Raw genomic sequence first — 26,774 nt, forward strand, 5'->3', positions numbered from 1 at the left:
TGCAATACGAGTATCTTACGTAGCAAAACTTGGCTTGTTTTTTTCTCACTTTTATAAAAGTTTCAAAGTTTGAATTTCCAAATAATACCTATTCTTCCTAAATAATCAAATTTCCAAAATTTGCATTATGAGTATCAAACGAATTTAGGATGCATATTTGTACTTTTCCGTAAAATGCGAAAATTTTCATAATTCGTAATATGGGTATCAACGAAGCAAATTTTTGTGTGCATTTTCACATTCTAATTTTTCGTAATACACTAATACTTAAAAAATTTGCAAATATCTATATCAAACGTAGCGAAATTGAGCAATTATTTTCACTTAACCATAGTTTTGTAAAATACTAAAATTTTCACAAAACATCATTTTTTTTAAATACAGTCAAATGAGCCTTTAAAAGAATGAATTTTATTTTATTTGTATTAATACTTTGAAATTTACTCTACAGTCCAGACTAGATTATCCGAATCATCGATTATTCGATGTTTAATGGATAATCCCAAGTTCTATTAATCGAAGGTTTGTATGGGACTTCAAATGATCAAATCAAGTTGAAAATTATTTTTTTCTATTTTTGAAATTTTCTTACTTTTAACAAAGTTTGAATTCTGCCACCAATATAATTTAAATAGTTGTACGCTTTAAAACATACCAAATGCATTTAGTCAATATTTTATACCCACCATTTTGTCCGCCATCTTAGATTTAAGAATTCTAAACTTTAGAGTAGTTTGGGGGTCATACTTATGCGCAAAAAATCGAGGAGAACGGGCTCGATTCGATCGTCAGTCGTTGTTAAAATAAGTTTTTTTGGTGTGAAAAACTCAAAAATCCGACTGCAAATTTCGCAGAAGTGATGCGTGGTTAAGAGAAATAAGAAGAGCAACTTCAACTCGAGCTTTTTTGAAGAATTGTGAATTGTGAAACAAGTGTAAAAGAAAACATGGGACTCAGCGTTTAGGTCTCGGGGAGCATGATTGTTGTTTGCAGCGAAAGTTGTGTGAAGGGAAAGAGGAGTGAAAGAAGAAGGAAGAGAGAAGGGGAAATATGCATGTGTGTTGTCCTGCTCCTCAGAAAGAGGAAGCAAGAGAGAACGGTTGTGAGAGTGCCCCTGGAATGACGTCTGACCGAGGTGTGTTGCTGAAAGAAATGTCATGGGGTGAAGCTGTGTGTGTGATGCGATGATTGCCACAGACAAGTGGAAATAGTTTTTGTTTTTAACTTTAAGAAAATGACGAGGAAATTAAACAAATTGTATTCTTTTTGAGAGGAGAAAGTGAGACATGAAAAAGTGTTGAAAAATGAAACAGAGAAGAAATGCCAACTCAAGAGTCTTTGAACATGAATCGCTTCATTAATCAAAGCCAACAAACATCGACGCAAGAGGATCCCTCAAATTTGGTGAGCTCGTTCTATGTTGTGTGTGTGCAAATGCGTGTTTGAATCAGAGTGGATAGTGGGCCACGAACTATAATTTCTATGAATTTTCTTTCAGGATAACGTAAATGACAAATATTTTCTTTTTATTAGTACATTTTATTACGCGTCGGTTAAACTTTAGGATTTGAACGATCAATTCGATTTTTTTTTATATAAATATGCTGATTAATCCCATTACACAAAAAATAATTAAATTCTAACTAATTAAATGCTTTTGAATCGGTCGTTTTAATTTAAATTCTAACTCTCGCATTTAAATAAAACAAATGAATAAATAAATATTTGATGTTCACTCCGCATTGCTGTAAGAGTTTAAATTCAAGATTCTAATTATGCGTTAAATCATTTTTAACCTCGAATTTCGCTTAAACACACAATAATTTATAGAAAAATATATAAACTTCGCATTACTCTTACAGTCAATAGCTAGAGTTTAACAGCAGACATGTTAAAACTGTGTTTAATCGGCATTGTTTTTACCTGAGGAAATGGTAGGTTTAGTATTACTACAGACAATTTAATCATGCACGGCTTCGTCGCGTTGTATCTGCCGTGGCTTTAAATCGAATATATATAAATCATGCATCTTTTATACTGTACAATCATCTGTATAAGTTTAATAATCAAAAAACTAAATCTACTTGACTCGCCCGTAATACCTTTCGGGGTATATCCTAGGGTTCTACCTCTCCTACTAACATTGAGTCCAAAACCTCCCTACAAACATCTATACCACTAAGGTGACGTAGGGGTCCCTGCGCACTTTAGATAGGTGTTTACTAACATTCCTTCATTTCCCCGAGGATAGCTTGGACCCGGCGTGGACCCCCTTATGCCCTGGGCTGTATTACACACTCATCAAAAGATGAAGACATGGTATCTCCCGTGTTGGATTATTGTTCCGGATGAGGGTCTAACACAACCACACCAAACAGTGGGATAAGCGTTGTGGAGCCTTCCGGTGGTGGGGCGTCCTCCAAATGCTAATGCTATGCTAATGCTAATGCATACTTATGCGCAAAAAATCGAGTCCTTTAGGTGTTTCAAAGTAGAACAATTTTTAAATCAGGGTTGCTTTATAAATGCGCTCCCTTCGATGTAAAACACATCAAAATTAAAAGTAACTTTAAAATATCCTTTGAGATTAAATTAAAATAAAACCTTAAAATAAACCTGGAATTGGTTGAAATAAATATTTGCGTAAAACGTCGGTCCCGGTTTCTCCTGTCTCGTCAGAGGCGCTGGAGCAGAAATCCCACGTTAGAGGAAGGCCATGCCCCGGGGGGCGTAGTGCCAATAGTTTCAAATATTTGCGTTCTACAAATTTTTACCAAAAAAGCCAAATTTACAGGGCAATCTATATTTTAAACAATTTTTAACCACAAAAAAACACGCATAACTGAAATACAGTGCTTTTTCAAAACGGGCTGTTTTTCGAAATTTCAGCAATCAAGTTTCAGTATTATCAAAAAGCTTAAATCTAGAGTAAATTTTCAAAACAGCCAATGAGTTTCCTATGGTTTCCTATGCAGATAGGACCTTTAAAAATATAATCTAGGAATTTGCTAAAAAAATTCAAAATTTATTTTTATGACTCGAAAAACAACAAAATTACGGTTTTTTTCACAGGATTTACATTGTGCCGTGATCATCTAGTGGTTAGAACAACGAAATGTTCGTCTCAAAATTGATGAACTCACCCTCGATCTGCTTGCCGGCGGCCGCGGCCACCGCTTGCGCCATCGTCGGGTTGGCTAAAGGCGTCGTGGTGAATGCTGCTGTGGCCGCCGACCCGAACTGGGGCAGAGCGGCGTACTGGGCGGTCAGCGCGGCCGCATCGGATCCGGCGGTCCCTGGAGAAAAATGGAGGGCAATCGATTAAAATTTGGCGGTTTGTTGAGGGAAGTTTTTTGTTGTTTTTAGAAAAGCGCGTAAAATGTCCATTCCAACGAGTTAAAAAAACGTCATGCAATAAAAAAAACTCAAAAAAAAAACAGAGTGAAGAGGATGAGTAAAAACACTTTTATTCAATGGCTTTCGATAAAAGTGGACACCACAGATTGCAAAATTGCACAGTTGTGTTAGTTTGATAGTTGTCCGATAGGTGGCTCAATTGCCAATAACTGACGACCCCGGCACCGGGTGTGAAAAATATAAATAAATGCAATTTCCAGCTGCGAGTAAATTTAATCACGAGAGAGAGAGAGGGAAGAAGAAAGAACCACAGGAACGATGATGACCAACTCATGGCCACCTATGGTCACACGTGGGCGAAATTATTTGCAGTGACAATTTTATAATATTTCTGCATTTTTTTTTGTTTCATAGCACACTTTGATGGCCACGTGCACGAGTGTGGGTGATGATCCTGATTGGCTTTGGTTGTTCACTCACCAGGTCAGGTCAGGTCGTCGTCGTGTGTATTTATGTTGTTGTTTTTTAAAGTGGTTGTCAGTTGCTGTTGTGGTCAGTTGCCAGGGTCACTTCGTTAGCGACAGCCAACGGCTGCTGCGAGTGACAAACCAAATGAGCAACATCGGTGAGAAAGAGTTTGTGTGTGTTTATTTTTGGATTCCAGCAGTTACTCTTAAATGGGCGAAACGGGGAAAACGATAATCTCTCAATAATAAACCGACTGATTTTGGTTTTTAAAGCTACAAGCTGTAAACCATTTCAATACATTTTACTATTTATGACTTCATCAATTTCCCAACAAAAGTTATACAATTTGTTAAAACATGTTGTAAAATAGCAACAAAACGTCAAAAATAAAAAAAAGTCTTTACTTTGAATGATGACTTCATTTTCAATTTCAGCTTAAAACAATCAAAGAACTCACAAATATATTTATCGGATAATTTAAAATTTCAGAAATTTCGTGATTTTTTTAGAGAGCAATTTCACCAAATCATTCAAGTCAGTAGTCTTATTAAATTATCCTACTTTGCCCCATATTGTTCAGATTTTTTTTTTGCTTTTGTTTACATTTTTTAAAGGGTCCCTTATGGCCAAACCAAAACTACGAAGATCGGTATGTTGGTTATGGAAACTGCAGTTCAAATTTAATCGGATATTTTGAATATTTTAAAAGTCAAGCCTTTTATTTTACCAGGTCTGGAAATATTTACTAATACTTAGTCAAAAACACTGATTTCAAGATATCATGATGATTTTTATGGAAATTGCTGGAATGATAAATAACTAAAACTCAAAAACACCAATAAAAACGTAAGACTAAACTATCGAAATGTAAAAAATATTCAAATAAAAATTTAGAATATTACAATAGATCGAACGAAAAAAAGGTCGAAAGTAATAGAAAAGAGAAACTCATAAAAAATATATCAAAAAAGATTTGTTACTGTACGGAAAACTCAAACTGTTAAGGATTATTTCTCACAAAACTTTTAAAAAAGTTGTTAATTTTTAAAAAGACTCAGGAAAAATAATATAAATATTTAAGAGGTCAAAATATTCATCATATATATTGTGAGCACTCGAGAACTAATGGTCAACAAAAATTATTTCCAAATTTTAAAATCTGGACTAACTATTGAAAATATCAAAAATAAGTCCTTTCAAAAAGTTATTCTTGAGTTACCATGATATCGGTGTTCAAAAAACGAGTGCTAGAAAATCCATTTTCTCCAGTTTTTATTTTACTTCAACAACTATCAATAAAGTTGAAAAAAAAAAAACAAAATAAATCTGGTGTTTTTTTTAAAGGTCCAATAAACCAAATTTTCAGTTTTTGCTTTGCTGACTCAAGACGGTTTCGAAAAAACCCAAAAAGTAAAAACTGGAAATTTGGTTTATTGGACCTTTTCAAAAAAAAAAAAACCCCCGGAAATTTTCTTAGCTGTTCGTAAATATTTTTTTAAATTGGCAAAAATTAGCTCTTTTTAAAAAATACATTTTTTTTTTTGAAAAAAGTCAATTTTTAATTGTCCAAAAAAAATTTACATTAAAAATAACGTCAATTTTTTCTGAAATCATTCTTTTTTTTCTAAAAAATATATTTTTTGGTCAGAGGTTTATTGTCTGTTTTGGAATTTTCTGAAAATATGGCAACTAAAACATATATATTATTTTTGTTTAAATCATTTTTTAGTAACAAAGGAGATTTAAATAAATCAGCGTTATTTTTATCTTCCGTATACATATTGTTTTTCTCGGTGTAGTCTTACAAAGTTGCCCAAGAAACCAATTCGTTTCACATACCATTTTTGTATGGACAGCTAAAGAAAACTTTGAAAAATGTTTTCATATTTGGTACACGGAAAAAAAAATACCGATATTAGAATTTTTTTTCAAAATAATCGTAATATTCAATGTTTGGCCCTTTTAAAATGTTAGACTTGATTTAAAAAATTTCCCATTAGTTGCTGAGATATCGACATTAGAAAATGGTGAGTTGTTTTGGTGAGACTTAGAAAACTTCAATTGTGTGTGTGTGTGTGCAACCAACCAAACGGGACCACGCGGCCGCTTCTTACAAATTGAGTTGTTTCCATGTATTTTTAGATCTACATTCTATACATGCAAATAACTCGCATAGGCATTTGGAAGGTGTAAGCTCTGCCGAGCTTCGGTGACCCATTTCTACGCTGGCTAGCCGAGCGCGAGGTACTTCAACTTTATCGACAAGCCCCGCCCTGAAGAACGTTTGCACCAATCGGGTTCAAACGTTATTTAGAACTTCCGAGCCCTTGTCAAATGGACAAGGACCCAGCGCGTATATAGTTGGTAGCAACAGTATTCCTAATTCCAGTTATAGCTCATCAAGTCGCGATGGCCTAGTGGTTAGCATTTTTGCTTACCGATCCAAAGGACGGGGGATCGAACCCCGACTAGAGTGACTTTGATTTTTCGTTCATGTTCAGAGTTTCGAGATTTATATTTCCTATACTTTCTCGGTGGGAGCAGATGGGAATCGAACCCAGGACCATTCGCATACAAAGCGAACACCGTAAGTGAGACTTAGAAAACTTCAATTTTCGTTTTTTGTTTTTCTTAAAGAGGCTGTATCTCAGCAACCAGAGCAGAGGTCCAATCTTCAATGTCTCTTAGACAATTTTATAGCAAATTTTATGAACTTTTCAAAAAAAACTATTTCTGGAAATGGTCACCTATGGTCACTATTTTTAAAAATCGAAAAACTGCAAATATTTCGCTAAAATCAAACTTTCGGTGGCTATATCTTGAAAACGGAGCTCTTTATCAAAAAATCTGTAAAGTGGTTTTCGATTGCAAATTCAATTTTGCATTAAAAAATAACGTCAAATTTGTTTTAGCATGAAACTTCATTTTTTTCCAAAAATCACTATTTTTTCAAAAAATCATAACTCGGCGGCAGATTTTTTGACCATGTTTCTCTATGGCTCAAAAGTTGCGAATTTTCGTCCTCTAAAACATATAAAAAAATCTCAAAAATCAAAAAATACGTATTTTGGGAAATTGAGTTTTAGTAAAAAAAAATGTTGATAAAAAAAATCCGCAATTTTTTTCCGTGTACCTATTTTTTTCTCAAAAGTCCTCAACAATACCTACAACTTTGCCGAAGACACCAAATTGATCAGAAAATTCACTCAAAACTTACAGTTGTTTGAATATGTACAAACCATTTTTGTATGGACAGCAGCCAAAATTGTATGGAGACTTGTATGGGTGAACCAATGATGCAAAATAGCTTATTTGGTCATAAGAAAGGCCCCCACAAAGTTTGAGCCAAACCAAAAAATACAAATAAAATCCATTTCCGGTTTTGGTAGACAATTGCTCAGGAACGGAATATAACGAACACTATTAAAACAAAACAGATCCTGGAATTAAATTGAAGTGGCTACACAGCAAATTCTGATGTTCGTTTTCAGTTAATATTTACTGATAACAGCTCTACTGAAATTTTCAGTTAGTTTTTCGCTAAAGTTCAGTTAAAATTTTTATGAAGCTGTCAAAGTTTGCTGAAATTTCAGCAAGTTTTCATTTACTGAAAATTTCAGTAGTGCAGATTTCAGTGAATTTAACTGAATTCAGTAATGAGAAATTGGTGTGTATGTAAAAATGTGAATTTTATCAAAAAATCTATTAAGTACTTCTCAATTACAAGTTTGATTTCACATTTAAAACTGGATTGATTTTTTTTGACTATAATTTCTATTTTTACTAGAAACACTTAAAAAAATCATAGTTTGGCAGCATTATCTTGGTTCAATATGGATTTCGGGAAATAAAACATTTGTGAAATTTTTTTTTAAATGAAAAAAAAATCATTCATTTTTTTCTGAATAATTCTCATTAATACCTAAAATTTGCCGAAGATACCAAACCGATAAAAAAATTCTTAAAAAGATACAGATTTTCGAATATTTACATACCGTTTTTGTATTAACAGTTGCCAAAATTGAACGGATACTTGAACAATGACACAAAATGTCTTCTTTAGTCATAAGAAAGGCCAAAAACAAAAAAAAAAATTACTTTTTCAAATGATCACTAATAGTAGTTTATGCAACAAGTTGCAAAAAGAGGATTTTTTCAGCACGAGTCGTACATTTATCCAACGAGGTTCACCGAGTTGGATAAATACGAAGAGTGCTGAAAAAATCAAGTTTTGCAACGAGTTCCATACAGCATTTTTTGCAATTCCAAAAAACACCCATTGAGTGAAATTTTATGTCAAATTTTCATGTATTTTGTCAATAAATCGTTTAAATCAAAAAAATGTTGAAAAGTGTTACTTTTCGAAACAAGTGCTGAAAAGTTCCACTTTTAGCACCCATTTGAGTGCTGAAAAGTAGAACTTTTCAGCATTTATTTTGAAAAGTGTTGCTATTCGATTCTGTTATTTTTGGTACAGAAAAGTAGGCTATTTCGTCGTTCAAGAATGACAGGAAAAGTAAGTAGTTTCACGACGGAATTGCAAATGATTTTTATATGACACTTTGTTTGATATTTTAACTTTTGGTTGTACCTCAACTGTAATGATTTTACTAATATATTTGTTCTGCCTAAAGCATTTATTTGGTAGTTATAATTACATAATTTCAAATGGTAAGCAAAAGATTTTAAATTACAATAAAGTTAAGTCAAATTTGACATATTGTTGATCAGTTTCATTGTTTTTTTTTGTTGTTTATGTTTTTTTTCCAAAATTTTAATATGCACATCCGAAAAAATCACATTTTTTACAATCTTCCCAACATTATCATATCTGTTTCACCTGTAATAAAACAGGATAAACTCCAATTAAACAAGGGAAAATCGATTCGAAGCCCCTGAATTTCACCTCACACGCAAATAAAGAAGCTTTACAAAGAGAGAGAGTGGTAAATGATGCGCGGGCGCGATATGATAATTAATTTCACTCGCTTTTACAACCTCCGAGTCGGTTACTCAAATTACCCGTCCCGAATGTATATGCAACATGAAAGTCAGAACACCTTCCGACAGTGTAATTCCAACGAAAAAAAAAGAGAAAAGAGCGTGGTGGGAGGCCAGACCAAAATTCTGAAACCGCCAACAAAAAAAAAGGGGGAAAATCGTTATAAATTTATAATTATTAAAAACGTAATTATGATGATAATTATTGCGGATTGAGTGTCAGGCCTGGCACTGAGGTCTACTCGCTGGCATATGTTATGCTGCCAGGACCACCAGAACAAGTGCAACAAAAAAAAGTCCCTCCCTGTTTCAATGTAACTTTAAACAGTAACAACACTGCCAGCGAGTTGCACTGCAAAATTATCCCTCACTGCACCACCACCAGAGCCAGCGGTTTTTCCAACCGAAGAAGCATTTGAAACTGCTGGATGATGCTGCTGCTCGGCAGCGTTTTTTTTAATTCCCTGTATTTTTTTCTCTGAGGTTATGCAAATGGTTAATAATTAATGCACGGGGCGAAACCATCGCGACCGTAACAAAGAGAGAGAGGGGGAAAAAGGGGGGGGTTGTCATAATTGGAACAGGAGCAGCAGCAGAAAAAAAAGGTTGGTTTAATGTTGCACCCTCACACAAGCCAGGAATGGCCAGGTTGCCATGGGCTGTCCGGGTGATGTCCCTCAAATGGTTCCAATTAGTGCAGCAGCAGCAGCAGCATCAGTTGCAGCTTTTCAGGAGTAAAGGATGCTGTAAAGTGGGTTATCTGAATTCGGTTGAAGGGGATTGCGTTCATTTTCTTTGTCTACATTTGTAGAACAAAATTCATTTCAGAATGTTGGACAAGGTAAAATTTTATGTTGAAAATCGAAATAGAGTAAATAGTTGGCGACGATTTCGCATTTTTTCGTTTTTTTTTTTATATATCGTAAACCTGGACAAAAAATTATTTAAAATTATTTTTAACCCTCTACAACCTAACCCCACCTTAAGACGGGCTTCGATCTAACAAATTGCCAAAAAATAACTTTTCAACCAATTTTTGATCTTTAAAAATCATTGCAAAAAAAGAACCCTTAAAATTTTAGAAAATTTTAGGGTTGGAAGTTTGACTTGTTTTATTTGAATTTTCCAATGTTTTTAAAAATGTATTTTCTGGGGCTCAGCTTTGGCTATGTTTTTCAACTAAAATTTCCTATATTTTAAGTAAAAATAAGAATGCAGTAATTTTTAATGTGTCCTAGACTATGCCTCTGCAGATTTTTTTTAAATTTTTAATGATAATGGTGCCATTCTATAGCAGAAAATGAGAAAAACAAGAAAAAAATGAAAAATTTACTGTAAAAACATGAAAAAATATATAGGCAAAATGTAATAAAAAAAAAGGTGGTAGAATAGGCCAAATACTATCAAAAAAAAAAATAAAAACAAACATAAACTGAACAAGATAAATGCAAATTTAAATACAAAAAATGAAACAAGAAAAACATAAAACAAGAGAAGTAAAGTTTTTCGTAGAACAAAAGTTGCTCAAAATGACCTCCTGAACACGGGAAAAATTAAAACTTATGAAACAAAAATTGGGCAGTAGAAGGTTAAAACGAAATCGAAGCGCAATGTTGCAATTTTACATTTTTATTAAAGTTTTAGAAAATGTATCAATTTTTACACCCAAAATTCAGCGTCGAGATGCTACCAACTCACACCATCACAACAAATGTTATTAGTTATAGCTTCTTTAAACTATACTTTTTTTTTGCATTTAAAAATACTTTTTGGAAGAAAAGCAACCTGAAAAAATATCTTGAAAAAAAAATCCTGCAATTCTGTTTCTTGAACTTTAAGCTCGGGTAACTAGTTTCTGAGATCAGCTTAAAAGTATTCGAGAATCGATCAAAATAAATCTATCTGAGTATCACCTAAAAAATGAAAACTTCAGCTACATATAAAAAATATGATCGAAAATATGATCATTGGCTCATATTTAAAAAAAAAAATATGATTGGGTCTCAATTTTAAAATAAGAAAAAAAACTATTTGAGTTTTTAAAAGTTGGGGAAAGAAGATTTGTTCAGTACAAGTTATCTATCGAAGTTGACCGAGGTTTCATCATTTTAAATAAAAAAGGTAATGTTACAGCCATAAACATCTGCTAACATTTTAAATATCTAAAAATAAAATTTTAGAAAAAAACGTGAATCAAGATTATTTCTTAACATAATAAAAAATCTGATAGTATTGTTTCTGCTAATTTAGATTTACTATGCAAAAAGGACAAAAAATGATGGTAAAATTCATCAAGAAATGGCCACAGATTTAGTGTCAAAAAAAAAAAAATAATATTACACCAGGAATGTTCACCAGTTTTTGATGAATTTTCATTAGGTTCACATTTTTACACAATTTTTTTTAGTAAAATTAATCATCATTTTCAACCACCTAAAATTTCAACCTGCCAAAATTTAACTTTTTTTCTGTGTATAATAACAAAAAAAGGTAAAATTACATAATAAGTACACAGAAAAAAATAATGTAAATTTGGAAGCTGTAATTTTGGAAGGTTGAATATTACCTCTTTTATGATGTAATTTTACCTCAATTTAGACTGAAAAAGTGGCATTACACCAGAAAAGTGGTAAAATTACACATTTCCAGAGGTAAAATTACACCATTTTTCTGACATAAAAGATGTACCCCTTCCCAGATGTAATATTACCATGACTTTTTTTTCTGTGTAGGTAATTCCACACCTTACAAAATTATTGTTTTTTTATTTGTGTATCTTACACAGTAAGGTGTAATTTTGGCAGGTCGAATATTACCTCTTTTATGATGTAATTTTACATCAATTTAGACTGGAAAAGTGACATTACACCAGAATAGTGGTAAAATTACACATTTTTCTGGAGTAAAAGATGTACCCCTTCCCAGAATTTATATTAGCATGATTTTTTCTGCACAGAAAAAAAAGTTGAATTTTGGAATGTTGAAAATTTTGTAGGTTGAATATTACCTCTTTTTTGAATAATATTACACAAAAAATGTGTAAAAATGTGAATCTGATGAATATTAATGAAAAACTGATGAAAATTCATCATTTGCTAGGGTAAAATAAATGTTTTTTTTTTTTTTGACAAAAAATCTGTCACCATTTCCTGATGAATATTTTTTTTTCTGTGTGTGTACAGTGACTAGATTGCAACAAAATCAAAGAAACGACCAAGTAAGACAGAATTTAAATGTAAAAATTACCCTAAAATGTTGTAAAGTAAAAAAAAAAAGGTTTTGGTAATATTCGTTCAATTGTTTATATATTGTTTTGTTCTTTCTTGTGTATCAATGAAAAAAATGGTAATATTCATCAGGAAATGGTGACAGACCATCAAATTTTACACGATCCAAATTTTTAATGCACACAAAGCGAATAAAAAAACATGTGAAATTAAATCTACACAGCCAAAAAAAAAAAATGAGTTTTGGAATTTTTTAAAATTTGGTAGGATGAAGATTATCTCTTTTAGAGTAATACTACTTAAACAATGTGTAAAAATGTTAACCTGATGAATATTCACCAGATACGCATGAAATTTCTTCATTTTCTGATGTAATATTACACTTTTTTTGACACCATTTCCTGATGAATTACCCGGGCAGACGGCAATAACAATATTCATACCATTTTAATAACAAATACTGTTAAAATAACAAAAAATGTTCTGGATTCTTCTTGAAAAATCAATTTTTGCATAAAAGTTGAATAACGGTTTATGTTATCATAACAAAATTTGTTATTGGTCTGATTTTTATTGAAAGCCAAAACAACTTGAGAATAACATTTTTTGTTATGGAAAATAACACAAACTGTTATTGGCATGATCGGATTAGTTGTTAAAATAACAAAAAATAATAACAAAGATTTGTTCGAAGAATAACTAAAAATGTTATTAGTCTGTTATTAAAATAACAATCGAATAAAAAAAAAATCATAACGACGAATAACAAATCTTGTTATAAATAACAAAAAATGGTATTGGCCAAGAATTTTCAAATATCAAAAAAAATATTTCAAAGTTATTACCGTCTGCTCGGGTATACCATATATTTTTTTTTTATTTCTGTGTAATATATGTATAAAAATCATGTTATTTTTTATGCTTGTTAAAAATTGTTCGATTTGAATGGTACATCGTCATAATCTTAATTGTTTTGAACTTTTTTTTAACCGGTACCTTTTTGATAAATATTTTTGGAAGATATTTAAAAAAAATCCCAACTTTTCTTTTTAATACTTTAGATTGACTTTGGAAAAGACAAGGAAACATTTCAGTCTAAAAGGTATACAATTTTTAATTGACATTGTTATTCTGATCATTCATAGGTTAAATACATCCCAGACCTTACTAATACAATTTAAAAAGGTCATATAATTTACCTGTAGCCCGCGAAGCAAACGCTTCTCGTCACAATTAAATTACGCGTCGAGTATAGGAAGAAAAAAAGCTTTTAGAACCATTTTTGATATTGAGCCTCGTCGTTACAGCCGCAGAAGAGCGCGCAAATTCACATCCTCGTGCGATTTCCCGGTTCAAAACGTCCCCCTTTTCGCGTAGTAAAAGAACCACCGTCGCCACAAACCAGATGACCGGGAGAACCGGGGGAGGGGGGTTGAAGTCGCTTATTAAAACAATTCCATCCTGTTGGTGCCAGTTGAGCACAGTTGGAAATATGATTGAAAATTTTCAACGTAATTTTTCATAATTGTATTTCGTTACTTTCCTGTACCTACATATTTATCTCATGACAGTGTTGCCAAATCTGCTAGGTGTTGAATTTAACGAAAAAATCTATGAAACAATAAAAAATAAACAATATTAATTTTAATAAAAATCTCCTGCTCACTACAAGTTCTTTAAATCTACTTGAGTATCGATAGCTCAGGAAAGTGTTGCCAGAATTTCAATATTTCCAAAACCTAATCTATAAATATGCAGAAAGAGTGGATCGGCAAATATTTTCTTCCATATTTACAAGGTTACTGGAATATAATGATGTGTATATTTCACTTTGCTCATAATATTTGACAGGGTTGCCAGATTAACAATATGTTTCCACAGTAGAAATTTCGGTAGATTTTTTTTTTAAATTTATGTTAAATTTTAAAAATAACTTGAAATATACTTTTCTGACTGTGTAAAAAAACCTTGTTTCATAATTATGTTACAAGGACGACGACGTGGACGGATGGCACAGAACCGCACAGTAATTAAATTTTTATAGGAAACGATTCCGTCGTCCGCGGCCATAATGGCACTTTTCCCGCGAGGCGAGCCGACATTTGTCCCCGCGCCGGGGCGCTCTCTAATGGTGGCTAGAATTTCGGAGGAAATTACCCTGTACGATGTGGCGGACAACAAACTGCAGGAGGTCGTCCCTCAGTGAATAATTGATACCGGTGAGAGAGAGAGAGTGAGTTTTAGGAGAAAGTCTATTAATTTCCTGCGGTCAGCTAATTGGAGCACACACACACAGGTCAGTGTTTGGTAGGGAAAATCGTTAACACACACGTGTGCCTTTGCGTTGAGGGTCGAAAATAGCTCGCGAGGAAAACCGCAGTAGGAAAAAATCAGGATAAAAAGTTGTTGACCACTTTTTGGTGAAAACAGCACGAAGAGCATCGGAATTTATCAAAATAATTACAACATGTGGGTGGGAAAAACAAGTGTAATCAAATAAATGTAATAACGCAATAAATAAAACCGAAAATTAAATGAGCAACACATCCCGGATCATGATCCCGAGAACCATATTGGAATGTGTCACAAACATCATCATCATCATCATCAGCGCAGGGTGGGATGATGAATTTCAGTGATATTTGCGTGATGCTGTGCTAACGGTTGACCTCACAATGAAGCACTTAAATGAACAAATCATTTTTTTTATGTTAAAGTTGATTCATACAGCAAAAAATCCACATCACTTTAAAAAAAACATCACCTAATAATATCACATACTCTGCCTGAATAATTTTTGTAAACACAAAAAAAATAGTTGTAACCAACCGGATTCAAACCCAGTACTCACAGAAATACTGGCGCCTTAGCCCGCACGGCCATCAGACCGATGACGAGAGGGAAGGATAAACGCTTACAAGAGCTTGACATTTCGGTCAAGTTGGTTTCCCATACTGATGGGTTACACATTTCTGGATGACATAAAATTTTATGCAACGCTACATTCATTTTATTCCCATGCCTTTTACACGCAGCTAAGAAATTCTCTAGAAATCGTTTTTTTTCCGTCTGAAACTTTGTTGGTGCCTTCGGTAAGCCCGAAGAAGCCATTTTGCACCATTAGTTTTTCCATATAATTTTCCATACATTTTTAGCAGCTGTCCATAAAAAAATGATGCATGAAAATTCTGTATCGTCTGAAGGATTTTTATGATCGATTTGGTTTCTTCGGCAAAGTTGTAGGTATGGATAAGGACTACAATGAAAAAATGTATGCACGGTAAAAAAAATTTATGATTTTTTATTTCACTTTTTGTCACTAAAACTTGCTTTGCAACAAAAAACACTATTTTTAATTTATTTTCTGATATGTTTTGGGGGATGTAAATGCCAACTTTTCAGAAATTTTCAGAATAAGCCAAAAATCTTTGATTGAATTATGAATTTTTGAATCACTACTGATTAAAAAAAAAATCGAATTATTGGTCGCAAAAAAATGTTTAACTTCATTTTTCGAAGTAAGAACGAATTTGCAATCAAAAAGTACTTAAGTAAAATTTTGATAAAGTGCACGGTTTTCAACTTACAGCTATTTTTCGGTAACTTTTTTGAAATAAGTCGCATTTTTTCATTATTATTTTTAAATAATGCACATGTTTGCCTACTTTTGAAAAAAAAACAATGAAAAGCTGAAAAAATTCTCCAAATTTTGCTTTTTTGAATTTTGTTGATACGACCTTTAGTTGCTGAGATATTGCCAGGCAAAGATTAAAAAACAGGAAAATTGATGTTTTCTAAGTCTCACCCAAAAAACCCACAATTTTCTAATGTCGATATCTCAGCAACTTATGGTCCGATTTACCATGTTAAAATATGAAAAATTCGTGAAATTTTCCGATCTTTTCGTAAAAAATATTTTCATTTTTTTAATCAAAACTAACAATTTAAAAGAGCGTAATATTGAATGATTGGTCCTTTTGAAATGCTAGTCTCCATTAAAAAAATAAAATTAAAAAAGACCGATTTCGTAGATAAAAATGAAAAGAAAACGTTACTTAATCCACCTTTAGGTGGTTGGTGCCTTCATCACATTCATAAAGTCAATACATTCAGTAAAAATAGCAACATTCCCCCTAAACATGTTTAACAAATCAACTTTATTACTCATTTCTTTTGATAGGGTTCGCAGACCTTCCATATTTCTGGCTCATCGGCAAGGTCTGATAAAAAACCTATCCAACGATAGTTCGCATGGAAGATTCAGACAATATTTACATCACAATATCTGAAGTCCGGGCTCAAAAAAGTGTATAAATAACACTTAAGTGCTAATAACTTTTGATAGGGTTGTGAGATCTTCGATGTTTTAGGCTTATTTCAAAGGGTTTTTGGTTATCTAACTAACGACAAGTCGCATGACATCATCATTTTCATTGGAATATCTGAGATCCGGCCTTCAAAAAGTGTATAAATAACACTTAAGTGCAAATAACTTTTGATAGGGTTGTCAAATCTTCAATGTTTTGGGCTCATTTGAAAGGGGTTTTTAATACCTTTCTAAAAATGTATAACATGATTGGTTTTCTTGCAAAACCACCCTTTTTACAATCTTCCAGACATACGCCAAAATCGTTTTTTTAGCATAACTTTTGAAGTACTTAACTAAACTTGCTGATTTTAAATAGAGACCTATGGGACCCCAAGACGGATCTGAGTCGAGAGGTATACGTGAAGGTGGGTCTACGAGGTCAAATTAATAAGTTCATTTTTCGAGTGATTTTATAGCCTTTCCTCAGTAAGGTGAGGAAGGCAAAAATCCTTTTGTTTGGTACAGTTTTGACAACAATCTATTTTTGTCTTATTTTTTTAATTATTGTACATAATTTGATACATTTTTCAAGCGGCAAAAAGATCGATGTACAGATTCAAATTTGATGACAAACTTTTTTTTAATTCAAGTTATCAATCAATAAAACGTAGAAATTTTTTTTCTGTCAGTTGATTCTTGTTTTTTTTAATACTTCAGAGTTTTTCGAAAAAAATTGATTATTTTCTAGGTTTTTCGTAAATAAAAATTTACAATTTTTCAAAATAAATAATTTCAAGGCAACCTCATTATCAATCTAATGTCATTTTTCAATGCTTAAAATTTGACTCCACGATTTGAAATTTTATCACCAAAATTTGATGGACTTGAAAAAAACAGCCTAACTTGAAAGTTGTGCTCTTTACATATGTTTCAAAAAGTACTTTTCGATTGCAAATTCCATTGAACGTCAGATTTTAAGTATTTTGCCTAGACAGACGATTTTTGAAACTAACTTAATCAAGAAATGATCAAACTTTAAAAATATTTTTCAACAACAAATGAATATTTTGTTAGCACTGTTTAGAAATTCTCTGGGATTTTGGATGACTATTTTTATTGATTGATTAATTTAGAATTAAATCTCTTTTTACGAAAGGTTTAAAAAATAATTTAGACCTTTTGAAATGATATTTTTTTAACTAATCAAAAAAAAAATATGTTAAAAAATGGCCTAGCTTGGTCATGACTCCAACTAATATAAAGCCGCTTTTACCATTTAAAAAAAAATCATAAGTGGTAATAACTTAATTTCATTTTTTTGCTTCTTTTTTGAGAAATGTTTTGAAAAAATAAAGTTGAGGATTAAAAATTATTTATGATTAGTTACTTGTGATACTTTCGTTTTATGCAGAACATCATCTCCTTTTGATTAAAACTAAACCATGCGATTAGAATAGAAATAAAAACAAAACCTCAATACTCCATGCACTAAGATTAAAACTCACTCATTCAAAAGGGAGGGAAAAGCAAAACGCAAGAAAAACATCACCACTTCAATTAAGCTCAACCCACCACAAACTGTGTTACCGAAAAAAAAATCCTAGATTTTCAGACAGCAGATTAAAAACCGAAACAAAAGCAAACAAGACTGAGAGGGAGGGAGGATGCAATGAATTAGGGAGGAAGGGGTCTTGATGACAATTCAAATCTGGATGATTTTTTGTAGAAGGTAGCAAAAACACTAAGATTAAAAACAACCCCGGAGTAAATTAAGCAGCCCCGGGGTCGAGAAACGGGTTGAAAAAAGATGAAAAACTTCAAAGGAAATAAAAAATGTATTCTCAGTTCACGATGTGATAGCAAAAAAGGTAGGTAGCTCTACTTTTTGTAGGTTTCCAGGTTATTTTTTTGTTATTTTTTGCTCAGTATAGGGTTGAAGTATTTGAAACACTGGAGCGAAAATTGAGGCAGGTTGATACCCTTTTTAAAACAGGATTAAATGAAGAGTAAATTTTGATAAGTTTTTTTAGAAGCGAAACCATTTCAAAACTCAGTCACGAAATTCGCTCTCTGGCAACCAAACTATGGAACTATTGAAAAAAAAAAGACAAACATTGCGGATGCAGATAAAATGCACAAAAAGAGAGGAGCGAAATATGCACACAAAAATGGAAAACAACAACGTTATTTTTTTTTTTAGTATTTCACTAGGATGCGCAGAGGCGTAGCAGAGCAGAGAAGGGAGTTGGGGGTGGGGGCACGCGGGGCTCACCTGAGGCAGATGTCGCTGCAGTCTTTCCTAAAAGACCTGTTGTTGTTGTTTGGTGTGTGTGCATTTTATAGTTTTTTTTGTGTGTATTTGTTTTATTTGGTCAGGTAGTTGTCATTGTTGATGGACGAGTGGGGGGGTTTTCGCGCGGGACAGACAGTAAACACACATACACACAGAGTCGGGACACGATGAGAGATCCCAAGAGAGAAAGAGAGAGAAAAAGAAGGGGAAATAGTTGATAAATAGAAGAAGACAATTTATTTTGATTTTCCAAAACCTTAATTTAGATTTTTTCAATAACTACCAATCGATCGATTTCAACTTCAACCAGGCAACTCCAGCTGTCAAAATTACACTTTTGCTCAATCCCACCCAAAAATTAACACCTTTATCTTAAAATAATCTCGTTAAACAACCAACCACGAGCCTCCGCTTTGTGGCAAATGGCAACACTTTATCGTGGCAAGGTTGGTCGCTCTTCTCCAGATAAGTGACTTATAAATTAAGAGTTAACCAAACAGACAGAAACAGATCTGCCAACAGAGGGGCAAGGCAGTCTTGACAAACGAGCGAGGAGCAACGCTCCGCCTCCCGCAAAAAGCAAACAACAAACAGCAAACGATGAAGACAAAAGTGTGGGAACACGACAGGAGGGGAAGGATTTAATTTAATAAAAATATTATCCTGCAGGCGAGATAAGAAGAGCTGCCGTGCCACACAACGGCAAAGACAAAAGGCACTGTTTTCTTAGTATGAATGAATTGTGTTTGTTTGTGTGTTTGTTCTGCTCTGCGCTTCGCCGGCATCATAATATAAAGATCGTTTTCGGTTTAATTTTGGAAGGTGATGGTGGTACTGAGGGGAAAAGCTTAGATTTTCTTTAAAGAATTTTGTTTTTTTTTGTGTGTAAACCAATAATAATAATTACAGACTTTTTTTAATGGTCCTATAAACAAAAAACTTTCTTATGTTGAAGATAATTTTTCAAATTAACATATTATGTATTAATTTTCATAACTTTTTAGTTTTAAGTAAGTGAACTGAATCGTATAAAATTGAGTTGTTTTTTGTTTTAAAAATACCAACACATTCAAAATTTCCAAAAATTTTCGGATTACAAAACAACCTAAAATTGAACAAATTCTAAAGCTTCAAAAAACAAAAAAAAAATCTGCAATTTTTCAAAAGATTTCGAGTTTTAAAAAATCTAGAAATTTAAAAAAAACCGTAATATCCAAAAATTCTAAAAGTTATAAGCATTTCAAAATTAAAGAAAACAAAAATTGCCATACATTTAATACACTCCAGAAAATAAAAAAAAAACAAGAAAAAATATTCCAGAAATTCAATTAGTCCAAAAAATACTTCAATTTCCAAGCAAAAAAAATTAAAAAAAATCTACAAGAACCCACAATTTCTTAATCCTAAATCTTCTAAAAATTTAAAAACTCTAAAAATTCTAAATAAAAAAGTTAAACAAACAAAAATTTCCTAAAATTTCAAACATTTTAAACATAATTTCCATAAATTAAAATAAAATACTCAAAATTCCTAACATTTTTGAAATTAAAACACAAATGTAAAAATCGTAGAAATTCCTAAAATACCCAAAAAAAATTCAACTATCAAAAATTCAATTAAAAAAAAAATAAAAGATAGCAAAAATTTCTTAAAAAGAAACTAATTCCAACAATTCCGAATATTCTATAGATACTCTAAGTAAAAAATCCAAGCAATTTAAATATTCAGAAAGTTTAAAAGTTCCAGAACCAAATGAAATTCCTAACTTAAAAAAAAAAACTAAAAATATCTTGAAAAATCTTTTTTTTTTTTAAAGAAAGTTCTAAAATTCCAAACATAAGAAAATTCGAAATATTCCAGAAATAAAAAAAATCAACAAATACCTCAAATTCTGAACACTTTTATAATTAAAATAACATAAAAAATTCCTAAAATACAAAAAAAAATCCCAAGATTTTCAAAATTCTAAAATTCCCTAATTTCTAAAAATCTAGAAAAAAAAACAAAAAATCTAATACATTCAAAAATTTTAACATTTTTAAAAGTTTTAAAAATACATAAAAAATCAAACACATAAAAAAAAACAAAAAAAATCCCTTAATTTTTGAAATTTTTTTGCCAAATTAAAAAAAATGAAAAAAGTCTAAAAGAATTAAAAATTTCCTTAAATTCCAAACATTCTTATTTACATTCAATAAATTCAAGAGAAAAAATTAAAAATATTCCAAATATAAAAAAAATATATATATATAACAAAATATTCAATCTCAATTTTTTAAAAATGCAAAAAACAACTTAAAACTCAAAATTCCAAACATTTAAAAACAATTATAAAAATTGTAGCATTTTCTATAATACTAAAAATATCCAATTTTTTCGAAATTTCCGAAAATCAAATAATTTAAAAATTTCAAAATAACATAAAAATCTAAAAAATCCAGCAATTCTCAAATTCTATAAATTTTATAGATTCCCTAAATAAAAAAAAATATGCAAAAGAAATATTTCAGAAATTCGATGCGTTCTACAATAAAAAATTCGAAAAATTTTAAAAATAAAAAAAAAAACAAAAAATATAAAAATTGTTGTGTTTTCTAGCATGCTAACAAATATCACATATTTTCCAAATTATCTAAAATCAAATTATTAAAAAATTGCATAAAAATCACAAAATTTTCAACAATTCTCAAATTTTATAAATTTATTAGATTCCCTTAATTAAGAAAATACAACAAAAAAAATAAATATTCCAGAAATTCGATGAGTTCTGAAATTAAAAAAAATCTAAGCACTTAAAAAATCTAAGTATTCTAAAATCAGTTTAATTTTTTTAAATGTCCAAACCTTTAAAAATTCCCATATCGCAAAAATAAAAATAAAACTAAAAAATAAGGAAATTGAAAAAAAATCCTAAAATTCAAATTATTTTGAAGATAAATTCCATTCATTCAGAAAAAAAACATTTAAATAAACACAAAAAAACTCAATACTCTAAAAAATAGAAAAAAAATACTCAAAATGTTTGCGACATTAATTTTTTTTTTTTTTTTTTTTTTTTTTTTTGGGAGGGTGGTCCAGCCGCACATCGTTGATGTTGAAACCTCTAAACTGGGCCCTCGTCCTGTCACGTCCGTCAGTAGTCTTGTCGTACATTACAACTAGAATCAGATCTGCCAATGAATTAGTACACTTCGACCAAATAAACACTGACGCTGTATGGATCTGACTCTAGAATAAATGCACAGTTGAGTGTTATTCATAAGTCCAAAATGTTCAATTATTCATTTAAGTCCAAATATTCATTTGCTAACTACTTTGGATTGAAAATCTAAATTTTAATCTAAAATCCTCTAAACTTAATGTTCAAAAGTAAAAGTTCCTTTAACTGTTGTAGTACTACTTCTATCAAAAACAATGAAAATTTATGAACTGATATACAAATAGGATAGAAACCGCGATTTGAAAAAGAAATGACCATTTACGTCAAAAGATCCGTAGTTCCTCGATTCGCAACAATGGTCAATACAACCATAATCCGAAAACCGTTAGTTCAACAGATCAACGAATTTTGTCCGATATCATTACATTATTGATTGATCGAGACTCTATGGACAATTTGACATAAAAGAATGCCTAATATTCTACATCAATCAAAGTTTATTGACAGCATTACTCTTACTTAACAATTGCAACTAACTTTAACATCAAATAGATTTGGAAAGGATACAGATTTTTTAAATGCTAATGCTAAGCAACAAATCAATTGTACTATCCTGAAGTCCCAACCTAAATCCCACATTGTGATAGTGAAAAAGTCACAGAAGCAGCGGTGTCTTGTGCAATTGTGATATTTTCACTATCGGAGAACTACCTAGTTCACGAAGACAGCTTATCGGTCAACGCTTAAGCCCTGGGGCTGCGACAAAGCGAGTTCTCGTAGCATGAAGTGGTGTCCATAGTGCTTATAAAAAAGAATGTATACCCAAATTTTAACTAATACACTAGGATCAAATCATGCCCCTTGACTTTACAAGGCCCAGGGTCAAAATGTTTGCGACATTAATTAAATTAAAAAAAAATCAAAAGGTGCCAACATTCTAAAGAATCCTCATTCCTAGCATTCAAAGAGGTTCAAAAATTTCAAGTGGAAAAATAATTTAAAAAAAAATCAATAATCAATAAAAAAATAAAAAAAAATCGATACAATTCGTGAATTACAACAATTCCAAAAATTACATTCGATAAAATTCAAAAAAAAATTAAAATTCGAAAAATTCAAAAAATTAAAAAAAAACTATTTTAAAACAAAAAAATTAAAAAACAAAGATTGATTAAAAAATCCCATAAAACAAAAAATCTTATTTTTTAGTTGTTTTTATAGAACAAAGCCAGCGTCGTTAAGGACGAGGTTGATATATTGTTCAACAAGTAAAACCAGTCAGAAATTTAAAGAATCTAAAAAAGTAAAAAAACATAAACAAGTGTCCTCGCGTGTTTCACCGTTGTTCTTCAACACAAACAAACATGAAAATGCACCCAAAACTTCGCCTTCCCGGCTTTTTGAAGGAAACTGAATTTACTTTCATGACAATAAACCGTTTATTACTTCAACACGTGGCTCCCTCGCTCGCACAAAAGGGGAAGAGCTTGTACATGACTGACTTTTGAGACGACTTTTTGGCTCATTTTTCGACACGCTCTCTCGCGGCAACAACAACGACGAGGGAAAGCCGTTAAAAATTCGTCACTTGAAAAATGCAGGAAATGAACTTTTTCGGAAAGCGAGGCAAAAGCAGGTGAAAAAGTCATAAAACAGATAAAAATGAAATCGTTCATCTTTTTATAACTTTTTACGAGCCGGGCTCTTTAATGGGACTTTTCTTCCCGTCACGAATGCGAACAAAGCGGAAATTTCCTTTTCTTTACTCCTCGTCCTTGTCCTGGAAAAGCTCGTGTCGACGACGAGAAGTAATGATTTTAATTTCCCGTGCTCGGCGAAGGAAATGATTTAATAATGGTACTCGCGCTCGCGCACATTTGCCTCTATATTGTTTTGGGGAAATTATCGCAAAAAGACGTCTCTCAGCCAACTGGCAGCTGATGGAAATGGAAATTTGGGCCAACTTCTGGCAAACCCAACGAACGCGGACGAGAAAGATTAAATTTTCCGGTTTATTTCAGCTGAAGAAGTTGAACCAGCTGGGCTGCCGGATTTTGAAGTCGGAAAGTGAGGGAGAGTGCTGCCACCACCACATCGAAATTCCACGGTTAGATGGGTTTAATTTGAGTTAATCCAAACTTGGCTTCTGGTTGAAGGGAAAAGGAAAATTAGATTTACAGGGGGTGAAAACAACACAGAACAGATTTGAAAAAAATTCGAGAAATTAGATTGTTTATGAGTAAGAAAGGTTAAACAATAAAATATTTATTAGAAATATATTTTCTTCAAAAAATCATCTTTCTTTAGCCTTTTTAAACTCTAGAAGTGATAGAAATAAATACAAATCAAATCCAAAGAATAATTAAGATGCAATGAATAAAAACTGATTCATTTGGTGCAAGACAGCGAGCAAGAGAGCAACTCAGAGAGGAGAGAGTAGCACTTTTGCTCACTGTCATTCTAGGGGTAAGTTTTTGTATTTTTGTGTTCTTGCTTGATTATTGTTGATTTGAAGTATTTGAAAAAAAACTAGCAAATATTATTTTGTTTTCAATTGCAAATAAATAACAAAGTTTTTTTTTTATTTTTCGACTCTTTTAATGAAATATATTTTTTAAAGTCAGATTTGGATTTTTTTATTGTTTTAGTTTTTTTGTGTAGTATTTTGTAATTAATAACACATTGTTAAGTAAGGGTTTTGCAGGTCTTTTATTGATTTTACATTGATTGTTGTTTCATTTGATGCAAGACAGTAAGCAAGAGAACAACTCTCTGTTCATTGCTCCCTTGCTCACTGTAACAAAAAGCCAAGATTTTTTTTGAAAGTTAATTTTTTGGCTTATAATTTGGAAACATATTTGATGAAGATTTTTGCAGATATTAATAATATTATTTATTTAAAAAAATACCAAAACACATTTTTAGAAAGATATTTTAAATGTATTTTCATGTCCTAATGTTTTAAGGTTGAGAGATTTTGTTCATATCAATTCCTGATAAATAAATTTCAAAGAAAAAAAAAACAAGTAAATTTTTATCACAAATGTCACTGCCCTGTTGTAAGAAAAAGGACGATCTGCATCATATATAATGCAACAATTTCAAATTTTAAATAATAATTTTAAATATTCTGTTTTTTTAATTTTAAAATAAATAAATGGCAAGGTCAGCAATATGTGGTACCTTTTTTTCTTGAAAGGGCTAACATCTCGCACAGGTATAATATGCAATAATACTCAATTTATGGAATGGGACCTTTACTATATGTTCAGATAATATGTTTGACTTACAAAGTGCGGACTGTAATATTGTTTTACAACATTTTATCAAAGAGGCTAACCTCACGCACAATCTTAAAACTACTCATGAAATTCAATTTGAAGAGTTTAAAATGTAATTTTTTACGTGCATTTTTAAGCAAACATAATTATTTTAAAAAAATACAGCTGAGCAAAAAAAAAATCGATCGATTGGTAGTTTCGTTGTTCAATAAAATCCCATTCAACTTAGAACGCAAAACACGAAATATCTCCAAAGTCTGAAGAATTGACAACTATCGGACATCCCGACGAGGGTCGAATTTTTCCCCCGACAAAAAAGACAAAGATCTCCAAGAACGGCTCAACACTCCCAAGGGACGCGTCCCAAAATAAAAGATAGAAAAAACCCCGAAAAAGACACTTACACAGTGAGGTCGCGGCGTTGGTGAGGGCGGCCTGCGTCGGCGTCTGGGCGGCCGCCGCCTGGAGCGAGGGCTGCGTCATCGCGGCCAGCGTGACCAGGTTCTGCATCGACAGCGGGCTCAGCAGGCCGGCCGCGGCCGCCGTCGTGTCCGTCTGGGCACTGAGTCCTACGAAAGTGAGAAAGAGAAGAAATGCCAAGATGAGTGGGATGGACGGACGACGTTCTGCGTGAATAAATAAGATCGATGGCCGATGTGTGATCCGGAACGTCCTTTTCCCGGAACAGGGGACCATTTTCGTCGGACGGCGACGTGTAAGCTGTTTGTTCCGTTGTCCGCCTCGTTCATTCATCTTCGTCAACGTAAATGCCCCTAAAGTTAGACTGCAAGGTTGGGGAAAGACCGGTATGCACTAGTTTTTAGGAGGCTAACTTCACGCACAATTTTAAAGTGGTCATAATTGTTGTTAAATCATTAGAAAATTGTAGTAGCAGCTTTATTACAATTTTTAACGCAATTTATCAAAGGGGCTAACTTCACTCACTTCTTCAAAATCGCTCTAAAACCTCAATTTTAAGAGTTTAAAATCTCATTTTTTTTCTCGTAAATCACTGAATACCTCTCGAAACTCGAAAGCGCAAGACGAATACCCCCGAAAGTAGACTGTAATGGTGCGTGACAGGCCCCACACGAACCAAAGTATTTACGAGCGCGGCCGCAAACGATTGACCGATGTGTAATTTGTCACCCCGTGGCTCGACGGTCGGTGGAAAAATCAGCCCCCAGTCCGAGGACTGTTTATAATGGTAGTAAATCATTCTTAATTCAACGGCCCCGATAGGCCTTTTTCGCTGCTGTTTTGACCACCGTCAGGAAAAAAAAGTTACACGTAATTAATGACTGCTTCTTCGCCTTTTCTTGTGGAAAGTTTTATTTCTTTTCCCAAAAAAAGGCAATTTGTTCCGCAGGTTGACGGCAAACTTTGAGGTTCGAGCCTTAATTTTGGTTTCGCGGCAGGAGGATATTAATGTCGAATGCGTTTGCGGATTAGTTGTGGTGTGGTGTGATTAGAACCGTCGAAAAGGGCTTCCGTTTAATCTGAAGGAAGTGGAAAAGTAATTAACACTAATCCCACGTCAATTTGGTGGGAGTAATTTTCATTAGGAAGGATTTTTTGATCGTCGAAATTTTTTTCAAGAAAATACGGAGGAAAACATACTAACAATTAAGAAATCATTATTTATAAAGGGCTAACTTCAAGCTCATCCTTTTTAATG

At 32.3% G+C, this 26,774-nt stretch overlaps 1 protein-coding gene across 2 annotated transcripts in view; it reads right to left on the reverse strand.

Moving 5' to 3' along the window:
* Positions 1-26,774, reverse strand: part of LOC6049763 (CUGBP Elav-like family member 2) — a 247,728-nt gene that overhangs the window by 5,816 nt on the left and 215,138 nt on the right. The window contains exons 7-9 of one of the 2 annotated variants that reach the window (XM_038257896.1): positions 25,501-25,665; positions 18,635-18,670; positions 3,144-3,296 (exon numbers count right to left, since the gene is read on the reverse strand). In XM_038257896.1, the coding sequence (XP_038113824.1) occupies positions 3,144-3,296; positions 18,635-18,670; positions 25,501-25,665 (354 nt within the window). The remainder of the gene's footprint in view (positions 1-3,143; positions 3,297-18,634; positions 18,671-25,500; positions 25,666-26,774) is intronic. The other variant, XM_038257897.1, reaches the window with a different exon arrangement.

Source organism: Culex quinquefasciatus, chromosome 2 (genome assembly GCF_015732765.1).
Source record: "Culex quinquefasciatus strain JHB chromosome 2, VPISU_Cqui_1.0_pri_paternal, whole genome shotgun sequence".
NCBI classification, from domain to species: domain Eukaryota; kingdom Metazoa; phylum Arthropoda; class Insecta; order Diptera; family Culicidae; genus Culex; species Culex quinquefasciatus.